General features: G+C 39.1%; 1 protein-coding gene across 1 annotated transcript in view; it reads left to right on the top strand.

Annotated features, from left to right (window-relative positions):
- The window catches only part of ctdp1 (CTD (carboxy-terminal domain, RNA polymerase II, polypeptide A) phosphatase, subunit 1), an 86,324-nt gene that overhangs the window by 38,747 nt on the left and 30,369 nt on the right, over positions 1–17,208 (top strand). Inside the window, exon 12 of the mRNA XM_042506262.1 lies at positions 8,647–8,867. Within this exon, the coding sequence (XP_042362196.1) occupies positions 8,647–8,867 (221 nt within the window). The remainder of the gene's footprint in view (positions 1–8,646; positions 8,868–17,208) is intronic.

Consider the following 17,208-nt stretch of genomic DNA (forward strand, 5'->3'; position numbering starts at 1 on the left):
AGGAGTGAATTGGTCGGGAAAAATTTTCTGAACTCAGGAAAGTGCATCATTGATACAGAAGCTCTCTGAAGTCTCTGAATGAACTCTCTGAAGTATTTCATGTTTGAGGCTGTTCCTTTCCAAAGTAATGTTTTCAGCTGAGCCTTATGTAACTACCCTTGACTAACCTCAGCTGCAGTGTCAACACGTCTTTCTGAGATGACGGTGAAAAGAAGCCAACATCTTCCAGTTTGCAGAAACGCTCAAGGATTTGTGTCCTCAAAAAGATTGTTGAATTCTACATTTGAGTGTTTCCATGGCGTTAGGAGTAGGCAGAGGTGGAGTAAAGATGTTGCCATTGTTCCCGTCAAAATGGGACTTGCCCTTGACTCAATAGCTATATGGCATGCGGCCTTTGATGCGACCCTGAGCCGATGAACAACTCAGGTGAATGCAGGTACAGTTGTATGAAAAAGTTTGGGCACCCCTGACAATTTCCATCATTTTCATTTATAAATCATGGGTGTTTGTATCAGCAACTTCATTTTGATCTATCAAATAACTGATGGACACAGTAATATTTCAGTGGTGAAATGAGGTTTATTGGATTAACAGTAAATGTGCAATATGAGTCAAAACAAAATTAGACACGTGCATAAATTTGGGCACCCCAACAGAAAAATCCCATCAATATTTAGTTGAGCCCCCTTTTGAAAAAATAACAGCCACCAGATGCTTCCTATAGCCTGTAATAAGTGTCTGGATTCTAGATGAAGGTATTTTGGACCATTCTCCCTTACAAAACATCTCTAGTTCAGTCAGGTTCGATGGTTTCCGGGCATGGACAGCCCGCTTCAAATCATCCCATAGATTTTCAATGATATTCAAGTCTGGGGACTGGGATGGCCATTCCAGAACATTGTATTTGTTCCTCTGCATGAATGCCTGAGACAATTTTGAGCAGTGTTTTGGGTCGTTGTCTTGTTGAAATATCCAGCCCCGGCGTAACTTTGTGACGGATTCTTGAACATTATTCTCAAGAATTTGCTGGTATTGAGTGGAATCCATGCGACCCTCAACTTGAACAAGATTCCCAGTACCAGCACTCGCCACACAGCCCCACAGCATGATGGAACCTCCACCAAATTTTACTGTGGGTAACAAGTGTTTTTCTTGGAATGCTGTGTTCTTCTGCCGGCATCCATAACAGCGCTTGTTATGCCCAGATAACTCAATCCTTGTTACATCACTCCACAGCACCTTATTCCAAAATGAAGCTGGCTTGTCCAAATGTGCTTCTGCATACCTCAAGCGACTCCGTTTGTGGCGTGTGCTCAGAAAAGGCTTCTTCCGCATCACTCTCCCGTACAGCTTTTCCTTGTGCAAAGTGCGCTGAATTGTTGAACGATGCACATCCACACCATCTGATGCAAGATGATCTTGAAGGTCTTTGGAGGTGGTCTGTGGGTTGTTTTTGACCATTCTCACCATCCTTCGCCTTTGCCTCTCTGATATTTTTCGTGGCCTGCCACTTCTGGCCTTAACAAGAACTGTGCCTGTAGCCTTCCATTTCCTCACTATGTTCCTCACATCGGAAACTGACAGCTGAAATCTCTGAGATAGCTTTTTGTAGCCTTCCCCTAAATCATAATGCTCAGTAATCTTTGTTTTCAGGTCATTCGAGAGTTGTTTTGAAGCCCCCATGTCGCCACTCTTCAGAGGAGAGTCAAAGAGAAGAACACCATGAAATTGGCCACCTTAAATACCTTTTCTCATGATTGGATACACCTGTGTGTGGAGTTCAATGCTGAATGAGCTCATCAGACCAATTTTGTATTCCAATAAGTAGTTACAGGTATTCAAATCAGTGAAATGACAAGGGTGCCCAAATTTTTGCACAGCCTATTTCTAACCTCTGATTTAATTACATACAATTGAATATCACCACACTTAAAGTTTTTGTCTCAAAAACACCCCAGTACTCAGCTTTGATTAGGAAATGAATGGCATGCCACTTTGATCATTTCCTGTGAAGATAAAGTAAATTATTATGCAGCCTCAGAGGGGTGCCCAAACTTTTTCATACAACTGTATATGCGCAGTGGCATTGGAGGTCTTTGTGCTCCAGTTTTACCAGAATCTCCACTTTTAACTTTTCTTTTTTTGGAGGGGTTGTATTACTTGTAATGCAATCTGTGATCTACCATGTAGTCTACCTCTCCTCACATTTGCATTCATTTCCTTTTTCCCCAAGACCTCAGGTGAGCTTTCTTTTATAAATATGGATCTCTTATCTTCCTCTGAGCCCACATTAAATGACACGTCAACGCTCCATTCTCCATTACTCCATTCAGCAATCAACTTTTTCCCCTATTACCACCTCTGACTACCTTTCTTGGATGGAGTGAGTAATTTTGTCAGGGAATAAAGCTTGTATAAGCCCCCCTCCCCCCCCCCTCCCCTCCCAGTGTGAATTTGCTATGTAAATTTCTCCCTGTGCGGTCGTCAGTCTGCTGAAGACATGAACTCTGTGTACAATAACACAGGGAAAGCGGAAATTGGTCAGAACAATGAGCGCTGATTGATGGCGGAGTTGAAATGTGTCAGGCTCCCACTTTGGGTTCCTGCCTCAACTACTCTGCCACTGATTTTGGCAGGTACGCTATTGTCTATTGTATTGTATTACGCTATTGTCTCATCAGAGTTACGTTAATGCTCTGAGACGTCTATATTTTCCTTTTAAAGTCAGAACTGAAGTGAATCTGTGCTCTTAAAAACTTGATTCTTTGCTTGCCAGAAAGTTTTTGACTTGAATAACTTTATCCCAGATGAAGCTTTGCAGTGTTTCTTGAATGGAATTGATTTCTGTCAGCTGCCAATAATTACACTCTTAGAAATAATGTTGCTGATTGGGCGCTTGTCCCATTTGGAGAAGAGTTCTTGGTAGAACCATTTTATTAAGTTCCACCTGGAAACCTTTAAGATGGTTCTCTCTACAAATAGGGATGGGGGTATTAATTCTTTCGATACCATTATCGAAACTCCTCAATGATCCAAATCTTTTTCAATACTATCATCAATACTTTTTTTATTATTTGGTGGAAAGATGAGGCAACAATATGTTTTTTTTAACAGTCGGTTTTTACTGCCACTTTCAGGCATGTTCTTAGCGATTAGGAAATAAATGATTTTATTTTAATTGAAATAATTACTTTGAGAAAAAAAATAGTTTTAATTTTGTATTATAAGATGATTAGATCTCATGATAGGTGTTTAAACGGGTTGCAATTTCATCTCTAACATCAATTTTATATCACTGGGAAGATTTCTCATCCAAACCACTTAATTATTTAACTTTCTTATCAAAAACAAAATTTTCTTTTTCTTGATGTTACATTTGAACACCTCATGACACATTATTTACCTTTGCCTAATAATCATTTCACTGAGCCGACCTTGACCACATCACAATGAAACCTTATGCTACTTTGTTTATTTAGCTAACCAGCTCTTATCCTGCCAATTTCAGTTCGGATTTCAACATTAGAAGACTATTTTTAACAGACAGGAGTTGCTACATTATGTTTGTCTTCACCTAATCGCGCACTACTGGACCAATCAGCCTAACATTTTTTTGTGCACATTTGTGTATGACTGTATATGGTATACTGTGTGTTTATCTCTGTCGGTGACTGCTGTGGCCCCACTCCTCTTCAACGGCTGGTGGGAGCTAAATTTCCAGTTATAAATGACACGGATTATAGATATGTGGCTTTAAGTTGTTAAACATGAACACTTTCACGTAATTATTTGGTATCTGTATTACACACACAGTAAAACCATGTCGCCGCTGGAATGTGGCCGCTGGCAGAGACTTGCTCTCTACTTTTATTTTATTTTGACACTTGTACGGCAATAAATCAGGATCAAACTACAAACATCAATAGACTTTAAAGCTCCGACCTGTTAAGTGGTAACAGGTGTTTAGTACTCTGTGATATACAGCTGAATTCAATCAAAGCCCTGTAATGGCTGCAAATTTTCGTTAAGTTGGCCTCGGCTCAAGCTGAAACTTCATTGCTCTGGGCGCCAGCAGTTCGCTACGCCCACAGTAACAGCTACTCCTAATTGCTGGCTTTCATTTAAAATGAATGACTGTTGGCTGCTTTTGCCATACATGAATCTTTCAGTGAGAGAAACACCTCAGGCCAGATTTGAGTCTGAACTTTAAGTATCTATATTCAGAGTTTAGAAGTGAAATCTTTGTAGTTTCTGATCTTTTTTCATTGTGATTTCTGTGTGTCTGATGTGTCAGTTCATGTAAAAAAAAAAAAAAAAAAAAAAAAAAAACTTCCACTGTTTGATGGTTGCTCTTCCATCCTGTACAAGTTGTACACCTCCAGACACATAAAGCACCACGGCAGAACAAAGTGTAGTTATAAACTGTGGCTAACACAATAGTGTTGCACCTTGAAGCGTTCAGCCAAAAATAAATTCCATGCCCTGGAATCACTCCTGTGCTAAACTCTATTTGCAGTGATGAGACCAGTGACCTGAGTGTAAAGTAGCTATGGGGGTGGGGGGGGCGGCGTGTGGCGCTTTGAAAATGGTCATGTTGGGCTCTTTGAATGGCCTTAGATCACAGCAAGAAAAAGGATGCTGTAAAAACTTTACCATGGTGTTTGTGGGGATTGTCAATGCCATAATTTCTGTTCAGGTTGTAAGAGCTGACATAGTGCTCTAAAGACTGGTTTTTAAAGGCTCAGGATCAGAGGCAAACGTGGCTCTGCTGCCCATGTACTGCACAGTGCCTCTGTGAGACTGGTCAGTAGTAGATGAGAACTGCGCCAATGCATACACACAACATGTTTTCACTTCACATTTCACCACATTCCACAGTAAAGTGTTTTGCTCTTATCTTTATCTATCTTGCTCTCTGGAGTTAGCTTTTACCAAAAAAAGGGAAAAGTGACAGAGAAATATACCACAAACATCTTCCTTTCATTTTTTGTGTTTTTGCGTCAGGCCCCGTTTGCTAAGAAGTATGTCAGAGTGATAAGCTTGAAATAAGGTCTGTGGTTAACACAAGCTTAAAAGAATTTCACATTTTGTTCATTGTTACAAAATACATCAGTAAATACCCCACTCTTGAATCTTGAAGCCTTTTCATTTGTTAAAAAAAGAGAGTTGTTAACAAGTGACGAAATGAGACAACAGTGTGTCATCATACAGAACGCAGGACTGCATCCTCATTTTAGTGTTGACTATAGACTGAATATAAAGATGGACGACACGCTTCCACAACAATGTCCAAAGAAATTGAAATAAGCTCCACGTTCACCAGCTGCATCATTAATGTGATTGATACTTTAATTTCTCAATGATTATAATCTAATTATATAATATATATATTATTCTGAAACAGGCCAAATTCTACATAAAGAATCCTCTGACTTTAAGTATTTAAGTATATTTTGATGCTAATACTTACTATTTTCTTATACATTTTCTACTTTGGAAAGATTTGAATGCAGGCCTTTTACTTGAAATATAGTATTTGTGCACTGTAGTACTGCTACTTTTACTTACTTAAGTGAAATCACTGCAGATTTTGATAGAGTCAGTCAGAACCCCAAAAAAATACTACAAAGTATATGCCAAAGTATAGATTCATACCATCCATCTGCCGAAATGTCCATATTCATTCATGTAAAGCTGCTAATATTGATTTGATTTACCTGAAATGTTGTTCTTAAGCCAGTTAATAGACATATCTGTTATCTGTAGGCAAATGTGCTGTCTGAACGCCAGCCTATCTCTTTTGTTTGACTATGTCCAGCTCTCTCTTTACTTCAACCGTACTGACAGAAAAAGACCTCTGTTTAAATCCCTAGGAACTGTCACAAAAGCAAGGCCCAAAAAATTGTCCCTGTTAGTGCACATGGGAGGTAGTCATGGGAAAACCACCATGAGAGAAACATTTTAGTGCAAAAAAAAAGCAATTTATGTTGAGATGAAATCTTAAATTGTGTGTTGCTGGCAGTTAGGGAACAAACAAAACCTCTGTCTTATTTGTATCCTACCCTGTAATTTGACAGTGCCCTGTGGGGTCATTCTTATTTAAATTTAATTCAGCAAATGGAATTGGAGGACAACCAACAGCACCCTATTTAGAGCTTTTCTTTTTTTTTTTCCTCTTTTTTTTTTTTTTAATTTCCAGATCAGCCTTGCCTCAGGCATTCTTACCTTCTTACCTTTACCAAGGTGCTTTGTGGCAGTCCAAATAGCCAAACAATGAGGCTTTAATGAGCCTGGCTTGATGCCAGTAATGATCCTGGCTCCGTCCCCCATGAGAAAGTCCTCCTGCACTAATCCCAATGTTTCCCACAGCTACATGCTGCTAATGAGTCAGTGGACAAGAGGCTGCCGGTTCTCTGTGGCAATATTCACCTCAGATTTTCATTGATCTGACTGTTATCAATTGGCTAACCTGCTCCAAATAATCAGTAACCTAGGGGCAGTATATGAATTATGAGCTGCTCAAGAAAATACAGAATTGATGAGCAGGTGGAGGTGACAAATTTGCCTTCAGTGGCTGGCAGGATAGACAGAGAGACAGATTAACTCTGTTCTGTTTGGCTCCAGATTGTTTCCTCATGGTAGAAATTTGATGTGATGATTTTGTTACCCTCCCTCAAACATTATTTCATCTGCAGCGTGCTGAACTTAATCAATCAACCCCTGTGTATTATCCACAATAGTCCTGCAATAAAGACTACCTTTGTGACTGCCACTAATGTCAAGTTAATGTTTTATTGTAGACTTTGGAGTACACAAGAGTTGTTGAAGTACCTTTATGAGGCAAGCCTGTAATTGTGGTCCTCTTGTGTTATACGGCATTATATTTACAGTTTGTTTCATAATGTCAACATCCTACATCGTTGTGCTCATTGGCAAAACAGCCAAAACAACCCACAGGTTACTTTCAGAGCTTGACTGATAAAGCAGCCCGACTGAGATAACATTACATAAATGCCAAAGATCTTTTGGAGATTTTTTAGAAAACAGTGATACCTAATAATTTATGCACCAGAGAACTCTGACAAATAGGAATGCAAAATAATATTGGCACCTCATTGGTATCGGCTTGTATTGGCTAAAAATATTGGAATTGTACAAGATGCAGATTTCTGCCGATATCACAAACAGTTTTTTTTGTTTGTTTGTTTTAATTGACAAAGTGAACATTTACAAAACATAAAACCTAAGTTGAAGTATTTTTCTTATTTTGCACAATGAATGAATATCACATACATTGCATTTCATGTCTCAGTCTGCTGGTGGGCCATCACGACAAGAGTATGCATAAAATGATGTTAATTACACTACAGAAGAGACTTGATGATCACTAAAATTAGGTGGAAAAAAGTAGATGTATTGGTATCTGTTTTCAGCCCAATGAGTTATTTATTCCGGCATATCAGATATCGGCCAAAAATCCAATATTGTGATAATTTTCAACTGTAAAGCATATCTTAGTCACTATTCCTTATAGGAAAAATTCAGTGGATCAACAAAAATTCTATGGTGGGTAATGAGCTGTCAAAAGAAACATTCCTTACGTAACACAAAGACTGGAGCAGAGACAGGGCTAGCCTGATTCTGCCCAAAGCTAATAAAATCAGCCTACCAGAACCTATAAAATACTCATTAGTTAACACATTATATATTTATTTAATCCATAAAAAAGGAAAGAAAGTTGTGCAAAAGTGTGTACGTTTTTCAGGGGAATAGTATGCTGGACTTTTTCTCCATTTACATCCTGGAGGGTGGATTTTATTTTAACCTTTGGACAGAGCCAGGGGTTATGTTTACAGTTTTTTGTGCCAAGAAAGCCAGTTGTTGGCTCTAGCTTTATATGTACTGTACAGACATAAGAGTGGTAGTGATTTTGTTGGTTAACGCTTGTCAGGAAAGTGAATACATTTATTTTATTTCTTAAATGTTGTGCATGCAAGTAAAAAAAAAGTGATTGGATAATTTGACAACTCTCTTGGAAAAATCTATAAATGACACAATGTTAACTGTTGGCCCCAAGTTTAATCACCCTCAAAGATTACAGTACCGTATGTGACCCAGTTATTTAGAGAAACCACTTTCTTGATATAATTGGATGCTTAATTGGAATCTGCAGTGCATCAAGGGAATAAGCTAATGCCCAAAGTTCCTCTTCATGATACTTTAAACAGACATTATTCATTTAGTGGTACATTTCATTGCTTCTAGTTCATGATTACTTACAAGTGAAAGTTATGTAATGAAACTGGCCCAAAAGTTAGCAATGTTAGATAAGATTCAGTGGATGATGTCTTCTAGAAAGTAATGAAAGGCCAAGACTTATCGGTATTCAGTGGTTGGAGAGAAAGTAATTAAGCTTATCTGCACTTTAGAGCGGTCGATATGCAAGTATGAGGATATTTTTGGCAAAATTGGTATTAATGCATGCTTGACAACCTTAATATAACAGTTAACTACAAAACTGAAAGTAGAGAGAAGAGTTGATTGTTTTTTGGAATTTGCTGTAGTGACACGTATTTCCCGTGAGCTGGTCCGGTCGAAAGCTTAGAACAACGTCTCACAAAAGCTCCTTTTTCAAAAACCAAACAGGTGGATGACATCTTAGGCGAGGAGAGCGACAACGAAAGTGAGGGCAGAGGGAAGGAGAAGACGGGTAATGATGAGGCGGAGGATGAAGAGGAGCAGCAGCGGCAGCAGCCAACAGGAGCTGGACAGATAGCTGCGGGAGGGCTCGGGCCCCAGGCGATGACAGTGGATGAGAGGAGCCAAACGCCACCAAGGGAGGCCAGTGTGTCGGTTAGTGTGCAAAGGTGAGACACAGTTGCAAAATCCTCCTTTATATCTGGTACAGTCACTCCTTTTTTTGTGTTTTGACTGCTGCGACCTCAGAAGCCCTTCTAAAGCTCATGAATGGTGGTTTTGTCGCCTCATTGCAGCCGCTGTGAAATGCTTATCCCAGGAGGAGAGCCGGCAACAGCTTGGAAAAAGACCTTTGTTAAGCAACTGTAACAGTTTGAATTACTCCACCAGCACCAGGTGTCACAGTGGGCTGGTTGCTAGCAGCAGCAGTGCCGAGTTTAGCCTGTGCGCAGGTAGCAACAGAAAGTTTCTGAGCTAACAAGGACTCTGGGGCTTGTCCGGTCCGATTGAGCTGGGGTTTTTATGCTAGCTGGATGCAGGTTGCTGCATCTGCTAACTGGGGGTCTGTCTTCTGAGCTGCTTCTGGCACTCCTCCCGCTGAGGTGGTCTTTAGTTGCTCGGAGGGCAGACTGTGATTTGAGGCTCTTGCTAATGATAGCTGCATAAAGCCAAAGCTTTGAGCCTTGGCTCTGATTAGCAGAAAGCTAAACTATTACATTACTATGACATTTTCTTTCCAAGTTTTAAATGCTTCACTAGTATTCATAGTTTTTAGTCACATGACAGAGCTGTTTGTGCTGCTGGCTCGACTGAGGTCATTAACAGCAAAGTTTGCCATCATCCTCTTGGATGTATATACTCACTGCTCTGTAGAAGAGCACCTTTATGTGCAGGCGCGTGATGTTCTTCTGTGGTGTGTCATTGCAAAGCTACAGCGCCAGTTTCTGGCCTGGCATGCATGCTACAGCGTTTTAGGTTGTGTACACAAGGATCGTTGTCACAATGTTAACATATGAGCAAGGATTTTTTTTTTTTTAAACCCAAAAGAAAGACTTTATGCGGTTTTAGTCGGGCAGTTATAGTCTAAACGTGGCCCTAGACTCTCTTCGATGAGTCTGTCTTCTTTTTTTAGGTTTGCTTTGCAGTGTAGGCAGTTGTCGCCAATGCTTTATTAGCAACTTTCTTTGCAGGATTATTTGCCATTGAATCAGGCTCTCACTGAGGGGACCTGCACACACATCTGCACAACAGCCAAAAGGAAGGCCTTCTTTCTGAAATGACCAGTGATTGGCCAAAGTGTCCTGTCTTGCTAGATTTTCTAAAGTGTGAAAACAGAGCCAAGAGGAGGCATAGTTTTCTCTCAGACCATATGAATACATAATAATTCAAATGTATTGTGGGATGTGTGTATACGGCAAAATAAAACTTCCTACATCAGCTTTAAGTAGAATGTGGTAATACATGGATATCACATAAGTCTTTTTTCATGTCTCTTTAGCCCAAATATTTACTATCAAATGTTTCCTCTATGAGTTCCTCAGTGTCTTCACTGTTGGCTCTCTCCTCTTTCTCCGCTGATCCGCTCTATCTTTCTTAAACACCTCCGTGTGAAAAGGATGCTTAACTTAAATTGCGATTGGCGAGAATGGATATCCATTGAGAATCTGTGCAAATGCATTGTAGATTTTCAGGTTTCGCTCCTCCAATGACTATTATCATAACACACCACTTCATCAGTGCGCCTATGCTGAAGCCAGACAGTCTGGTCCGTTGCCATGGAGACAAATGCCAAACAGACAGCAGGCAGCCGGAGAGTTCTGAACATATCAGTCTCTTATTGCTGGAGGATAGGCCGAGCCGTTACACTGCCAGGATCCAGTCTCTACTGATGGGTTATTTTGTTGCCTTTTATACAATCAGTATGTCATTTTTTTTGTTTGTCTTTTTTGCATTTGAATTTTAACAGAAATTTTCAAACTTCAGTAACAAATGTTGAATACATCAATATATTAAATAGCATGAAATAGAACCAGAAACTGTACATTGCAGATTAAAGTCAAATACAGTGTAATACACAGAGATCACTGGCTGCAACAACTCAAATGTGCAGACATAGCCTAATCCTCGGATACACATCATGTGCACGTCTACACTCACTGCTCCAAACTATCATTACGACTTTGCATAATACTATATATCAAATTCCATACATTTTTAACCTGTCTAGATTTCTGTTTGAGTTTGCTTTTGTTATGTTTACAACAGTTCTAAGTGATGATTTTAGGTATGACACATGTGACAGCTGTGGTGGCTTTACAGGGCACTGATCTGTTTCAGTGCTGTGTGCTGTTATCTGGACAAGATAATGCAGTTGTGTTGAATACAGATTGTTCTGGTCATCGGGGGAAAAAGCTGCCTTTGTGTCATTAGTCTTTCTTTTGGTGGCTGCCTCTTCTTTTTTTGTCTCCATGCTCTATTTGTTCCCTCTAACTGCTATTTGAGAAACACCATCTGAGTGGCGACTTAAAGTTAATCTTTCGTAACATTAGCTGGTGAAAGGTGCAGCACTGTTCATTTTACGGATCAAGCAGCTCATTTCACTGATGTTAAGGCTTTGCTTTGGTAACTTTGCTGGGATGGAGCGGGACTCTAGTGGCTGTGTCAAAGAGGAGGATGCTGTCAAAGATACAAATACATACGTATTCATATATGCTTTACACACAGCAGTCACACTTGGATTGGCCAGATGAAAAATCTCAGCTTGTAGACAGAGCTCCTCATCTAATAGCTCTAATGTTTAACCACTGCACCTCCAGACTTTGGTTTTCTTTCCGTTAGTCTGTGTTGAGCCTCACTTCTCTCTCAGAGCTAAATAAAAAAAGAAGATGCCTTGTTTGGGGTGTTTTACAATAATATTCTCAGCAACATCACTTTTTTGGGGGGGGGGGATTGTGATGATTGTGGCTCTGTATGGGTTGTCCAGGCCTCAGCAGGCAGCAGCATGTTGTTTTTTTCCCCTTGTTGTTTCCCTCTTTTGGACATGTCAGTCCTGCTCTGACACCTTTGGTTGCTGCTAATGAGTCAAGCCTGAAATACACTGTTTGCTGGGTTGCTGAGTTGCTGTTGAAAACCTCTGGAAGTCCATCTGCAGTCAGTACAGTGCACATGATTACACACCCTGACACACAGGGGGAGAAGGTGCAAGCTTGATTCTAAAAGTGGACTCAAATTGGCAGGTAGGTCCTTCCACAGAGGGACACCGGTGACAAAGTCTAATAATATCTCAGCTTACCATGATTCTCTGTGACCTCTGTTGTTATGGCTATATTTTCAACCAACATGATGCCCTGACAACCTTTTCCAGTTGGATATTCTAAAAACTATTTTCTATCTGTCTCTTTTTTTTCTTATTGATATCTATCTTGGAAATTAAGATGTATTTTTTGTATTTTAACTTTTTTATTTTCTAAATCCAAAACATATTTATATTTATGCTCAAACATCAATAACATGCACTAATTTGGTACAGCACCTAATTTTTTAACTGACTATTTCCATCATGTGCCTTGGCTGTGCTCTAATTCACACATTTTCCCATTTAACTGGAGGACAATCCTTGCATGCTATAGAAGCAACATGAAAATTAAATATTTAACAACATGAAAGACATGCTTGCAAGCTATGTTGTGCAATTATATAACCCATTTTCGAACCACAAATGTTGCTTAAACGCACACTAAAACTAAAAATATCATTTTATTCATCAATTACTCATGTCCTTTAGGCTGGAATATTCAGTATATTCAAAAGGCAAGTAGAGCATACAAAAGCAGTAGTTTTTTTAAAGGGGCACTCCAGCAATTAAGCATAAAGATAGAGTAATACTACATGAAACCTGAGCATACCGTGGAATGTTTCAATTAGAGCAAACATGGCTATATGTAAACATTCAGAGTAGGCTTGGGATGTATCATGTCATTACAGTACACCAGGGTATTTAGAAACCCTGAAGGTGCGTTGCAGCTTAGCCGAAAGACACCCCAACACCAAGTGGTGGAGGGATACGTCACAGGAGTGTAAACAGCCGGCAGCCAGCAATGGCAGAGAAAGATCATGGAGAATAATGTTGTTAGAATAACATTAGATGTCATGTTATTTACATCTAACTTGACGAATTAAGATTATGGGGGTGTTAGCTCTACACACTAATACTGTCACATACAGTTTACCCTGGTGAAATTTCAGGTTGGTATGAAGGTATGAAATATTACATACGGTCCAAGCCTTATTCAAAGCACCAAAACAAATATCATCCCGGTGATCGGCACATCACGGCGATGCTGTCCAATGTACATTAGCATGTTGGATGTGTTTCCATTGACATTAATTACAACGGTGGAGAAACGCTGACACTCTGTCCTTATTTTACATACGACTTTCTCTATGTTACTTTTGTATGACTGACTTTATGCCAAAGACCTTGTTATGCTATCCTTAGCACATTTTGCCAACAGCATAAGGCTTTTATATTATATTACTATATATTGCTTTGGTAACACATTTTCTAACCTTGAAACCCAGTGATCTTCTGATGATCCAACCTCCTTTTCACCCACTGCTCAGAGATCATTTTGGGGTATGTCCTCATCCCACCTGCAATTTCTAGTACATAATTCCTACAATAGCATCCTGGCAGGCAGAATGAAGGGTGCGAGAAATCCTAAAGGGTCTTAGATTGAGCTAACCATTGACAATATCCCTATGCTTGTGTGCTCCTGTGGCTTGATGGTGACATTGAATGTGAAGTTGTCATCTTCCACTTCACACACATTATACAATGTACGCATGTATCTTTTATGCTTTGAAGGCTGTGGGATCAAAAATTGCGCTTTTTTTTTTTTTTTTTTTGTAACAGTTTTAGCAGTGTATTTTAGACTACTTGTAGGAGCCAGGTTTGAAAGTCCAAGCTCAAACAAAAATGCAAAGTTTTGCCAAAAGTTATGTCATATGCATATACACAGCCCAAAAAATTTTTTTAAAAAAAGAGGAGAAATGAAAAGCACATAAAATGTGCCAAACAGTCTCTAAGGGTTAAATGTGAAAGCTGAGAAGTATCAACCTGTATATCTCCAGTAACCTTTAATTTTCTCACAATGGGAAATATATAGTATATTCTATAAGAATTAACAAAGATTACAAGCCCTTTTATGTTAAGGTATTATTAAAGAAAGTCTGCCAGACTGCATTAATGTAGATTTCCTGTCTGACAAAAAAAAAAAGAATTTGACTGTAATGTTACCCAGTCAGCTATTAAAGGCAATTTAAGAAGAAGACCGTAAAGAAAGAAGAAGGCTTCCTGCTTTAGACGTGACTCTGTGGGACCTCCACTCCTTCGGGAGCTGGCTTAATAGTTGCCATTCTGTCAGTCTCTATCCCTGGCTTCACCACTTTCTTCTATTTGGCACAAAATAGACATACATCTGTTGCTAAGATACTGAAGTGATGTGAATGTCTCTGTTTTTGTTCTCACCATCATTCAGTATCTGCTCCTGCCATTCTTTCTTTTAAAAATGACATTGCTCTTATTTCTGTTCCGTTGCTGTATTTTCTGCATAAGCAACTTACTGCATGTAAATAGCAATGTCTTGCTTGTTATTAATTATTTCAGGGATCACAGACATATTCACAGACAGCTCTCAGTTACTTTAGCTTTGTTGCACTGTTCTGTATGTCCTACAAATCCTTGACTTGGCGAGCCTGTTTGGAAGCCCTTTTTTCTTACCACGTTTGATGTGAAGGATCTCTAATTGGATAAACAAATGCTCACTATTGTAAGATCAAGTCTGGATGCATCTTGAGTTTGTACATTAAGGGGCGGTATCCCACAAAGCTCCCCTTGCATGACTAAGGGAAAAAAAAACAATGAGTGTTTTGGAATGAAGCATGTTGCAGGGCAGAGTCATTGCTAATGTGTTTCAAGCACAAACCCTCCATTACTGTCTCCTTTAATTAGTTGCTGAGCAAAAGGAAGAGTTTACTGATCTTGTTCTATCATAATCAGCATTGGCCTGGCTTAACCCCCACCCATCATAACTCTCCCGCTGTTGTGCTCATGTCTGTGCCCCTTGACATTGAATTGCTTTAATACTGTTAGATGCATCTTTATAACTCAGAAATGAAGGGAAATTTCCAGCAGGCTGGTGTGTCAGCCCACTTGTAGATGCGTTGGTGGTCATTAGCTGTTAGTCTGGATTGATGTGAATGATTTATGGTGAGCAGTGGCACTTAAGGCTCTGAGATTTAACAGGGTTGCAGGCTAGATATAAAAGGTGGATGAACTTTTATCTCCCACCAGCTCAGAGTAGCTCTCAGTCACATCCTGGTCGAGGCGGTGCAGTCACAGTTCCAGGCCGATGCTGGAGTGCTCTTGTCAAACTGAAGTAGTTAGATTTTTGTGTCACTATGTGCCTTACTTAATTTTTTTTCACACTACAGCTGTTGCAGACATGTATTTTATCTTGTCTATACCTCATCCAGTGTCTCATATATCAGGTATCAGCCAGTGTCAGTCTTGGGCTATAGACTTCAAATATAAGGCTTCTCATATTAAGTTATTCTTGAAATAATATGAACAGTATGAATAATTGAACTTCCTTTCTGGTAGGACGTGCACCACTGAATAGTGCATAGCAACATGGGCTTTTAGTGAAGGCAGGATCCAATTTTTCCCCCTTCACCTTGGGTTTTGAGCATTATTGGTCCTCCTATTGTTATATCCATATTTCATAATTTTCTAAAAATTCTAATTTCTACAGAAGCATAGAAAGGCAAGGTGAGGAAATACAAAAAAGGGAGGCAGTGTCGACCAAAATCTATCAATTATTACGTAGGAGATAACATCCTGTACGAAGGAGATACATTTCTCTCCTAAGTACAAGATATGATCTCCTTTCTACAAGATCTTATATCCTACATACAAAATATTATTCTCTACATACAAAATATTATCCTCTACGGATGAGATATCTCCTTTGTATGGTATATTATTACCCTCATACAGGATCTTATCCCCTACATACAAAATATCTTCTACGTACAAGATATTATCTCCCACGCACAAGATTTTATCTCCTACATGCAAGATAACTCCTTCATAGGAGCTGTTATCTCCCAAGTTTGTTTTATTCATATTTTATAATCCTCTAAAAATTTAAATTTCTACAGAAGCCCAGTAAGGAAAAGTGAGGGGAAAGATAATGTGGGCAATGTTGACGCAAATCTCTAATTATCACCTAGGAGATAATATCTCATACAAAGGAGATAAATGTCTCTCCCAAGATCAAGATCTTATCTCTTATATTCCCCTACTCCTATATTATCTCATACAAGATAATATGTCCTACGTACAAGATATTATCTCCTGCTGTTATCTTCTACTATAATCTCTTTCATACAGGATGTTATCTCCTAAATACAAAAAATATCTTCTAATTAAAAGATCTCATCTACTTCATACAGGATGTTATCTCCTAAAGATTAAGTATTTTCTCTGACATACAAGGTATCATCTCATATTTTTATCCCCTACTATTATATCCTTTGTATGGAAAATTATCTCCTACATACGAAATATTAGCTCCTCATACAGGAGGTTATTTTCTCTGTAGGAGATCAGCTTTTAGGCTTAAGTAGGCTGTTTTAAGAGTATGAAAGCAGTGCAGATTGAAAAGCTTACGACACAAAAGGCATTGAAAGTTCAGCCAAATGCATCATTAAAAAAAGGTTATACCTCATCAGTTAACTACAAATGTCGACAGTAAAACATGGAACTGTGCAGGATTCTATTCATATGCATAACTGCCCGCCTTCAACGTCTAGGTTACCACATGCTTACATTTGCAGTCAACTTGGCGGGCAAGTAAGCAAAAGATGATTCATTCAGTTTTCATCACCAGTGCAACACCCCCTGAAAACTTTGCCAGTTATCATTTCAGCTTTCACAGAGTAGTACCCTTATTCTTATTAATAGCGGATGAGTTTCAAGGGGGAAAATATTACTGAGGAAACTATTAACTACACTACTACGTGAATATAACAGCTGCGGTCACCTGCTGCTGTGACAGCATCAAGAGAGACGCAGCGTGCATTTACACACAAACGTGAGCATTTGACCAAAGCAACAGTACACAGATTACATACGTAGCCGATAAACTTGGGTGTCCAACGTTACCTTGGATTTTTTTTTCTCCTTGCCTTAAATTAATAATAATGTTGCATAAGAATCTTTTGATAAACAGTTTAAAATGTCACCTCATGTGTAGGGAAGACTACTGAGAACTTGTATCATTTATGCAGTGATTACATTTCTGTATTTATCCCATTTGTTTTCTGATACGTTTTAGAAAAAGTACTTTTAAACTTTGTGGGATTGTTTAACACTGTAGTCACTGCATTAGTTGCAAACTCTTACACTGCATACTGCAGACTGATTATGGAACTAAAGCCAAGGTT

This window comes from Plectropomus leopardus, chromosome 18 (assembly GCF_008729295.1).
Source record: "Plectropomus leopardus isolate mb chromosome 18, YSFRI_Pleo_2.0, whole genome shotgun sequence".
In the NCBI taxonomy this organism is placed as follows: domain Eukaryota; kingdom Metazoa; phylum Chordata; class Actinopteri; order Perciformes; family Serranidae; genus Plectropomus; species Plectropomus leopardus.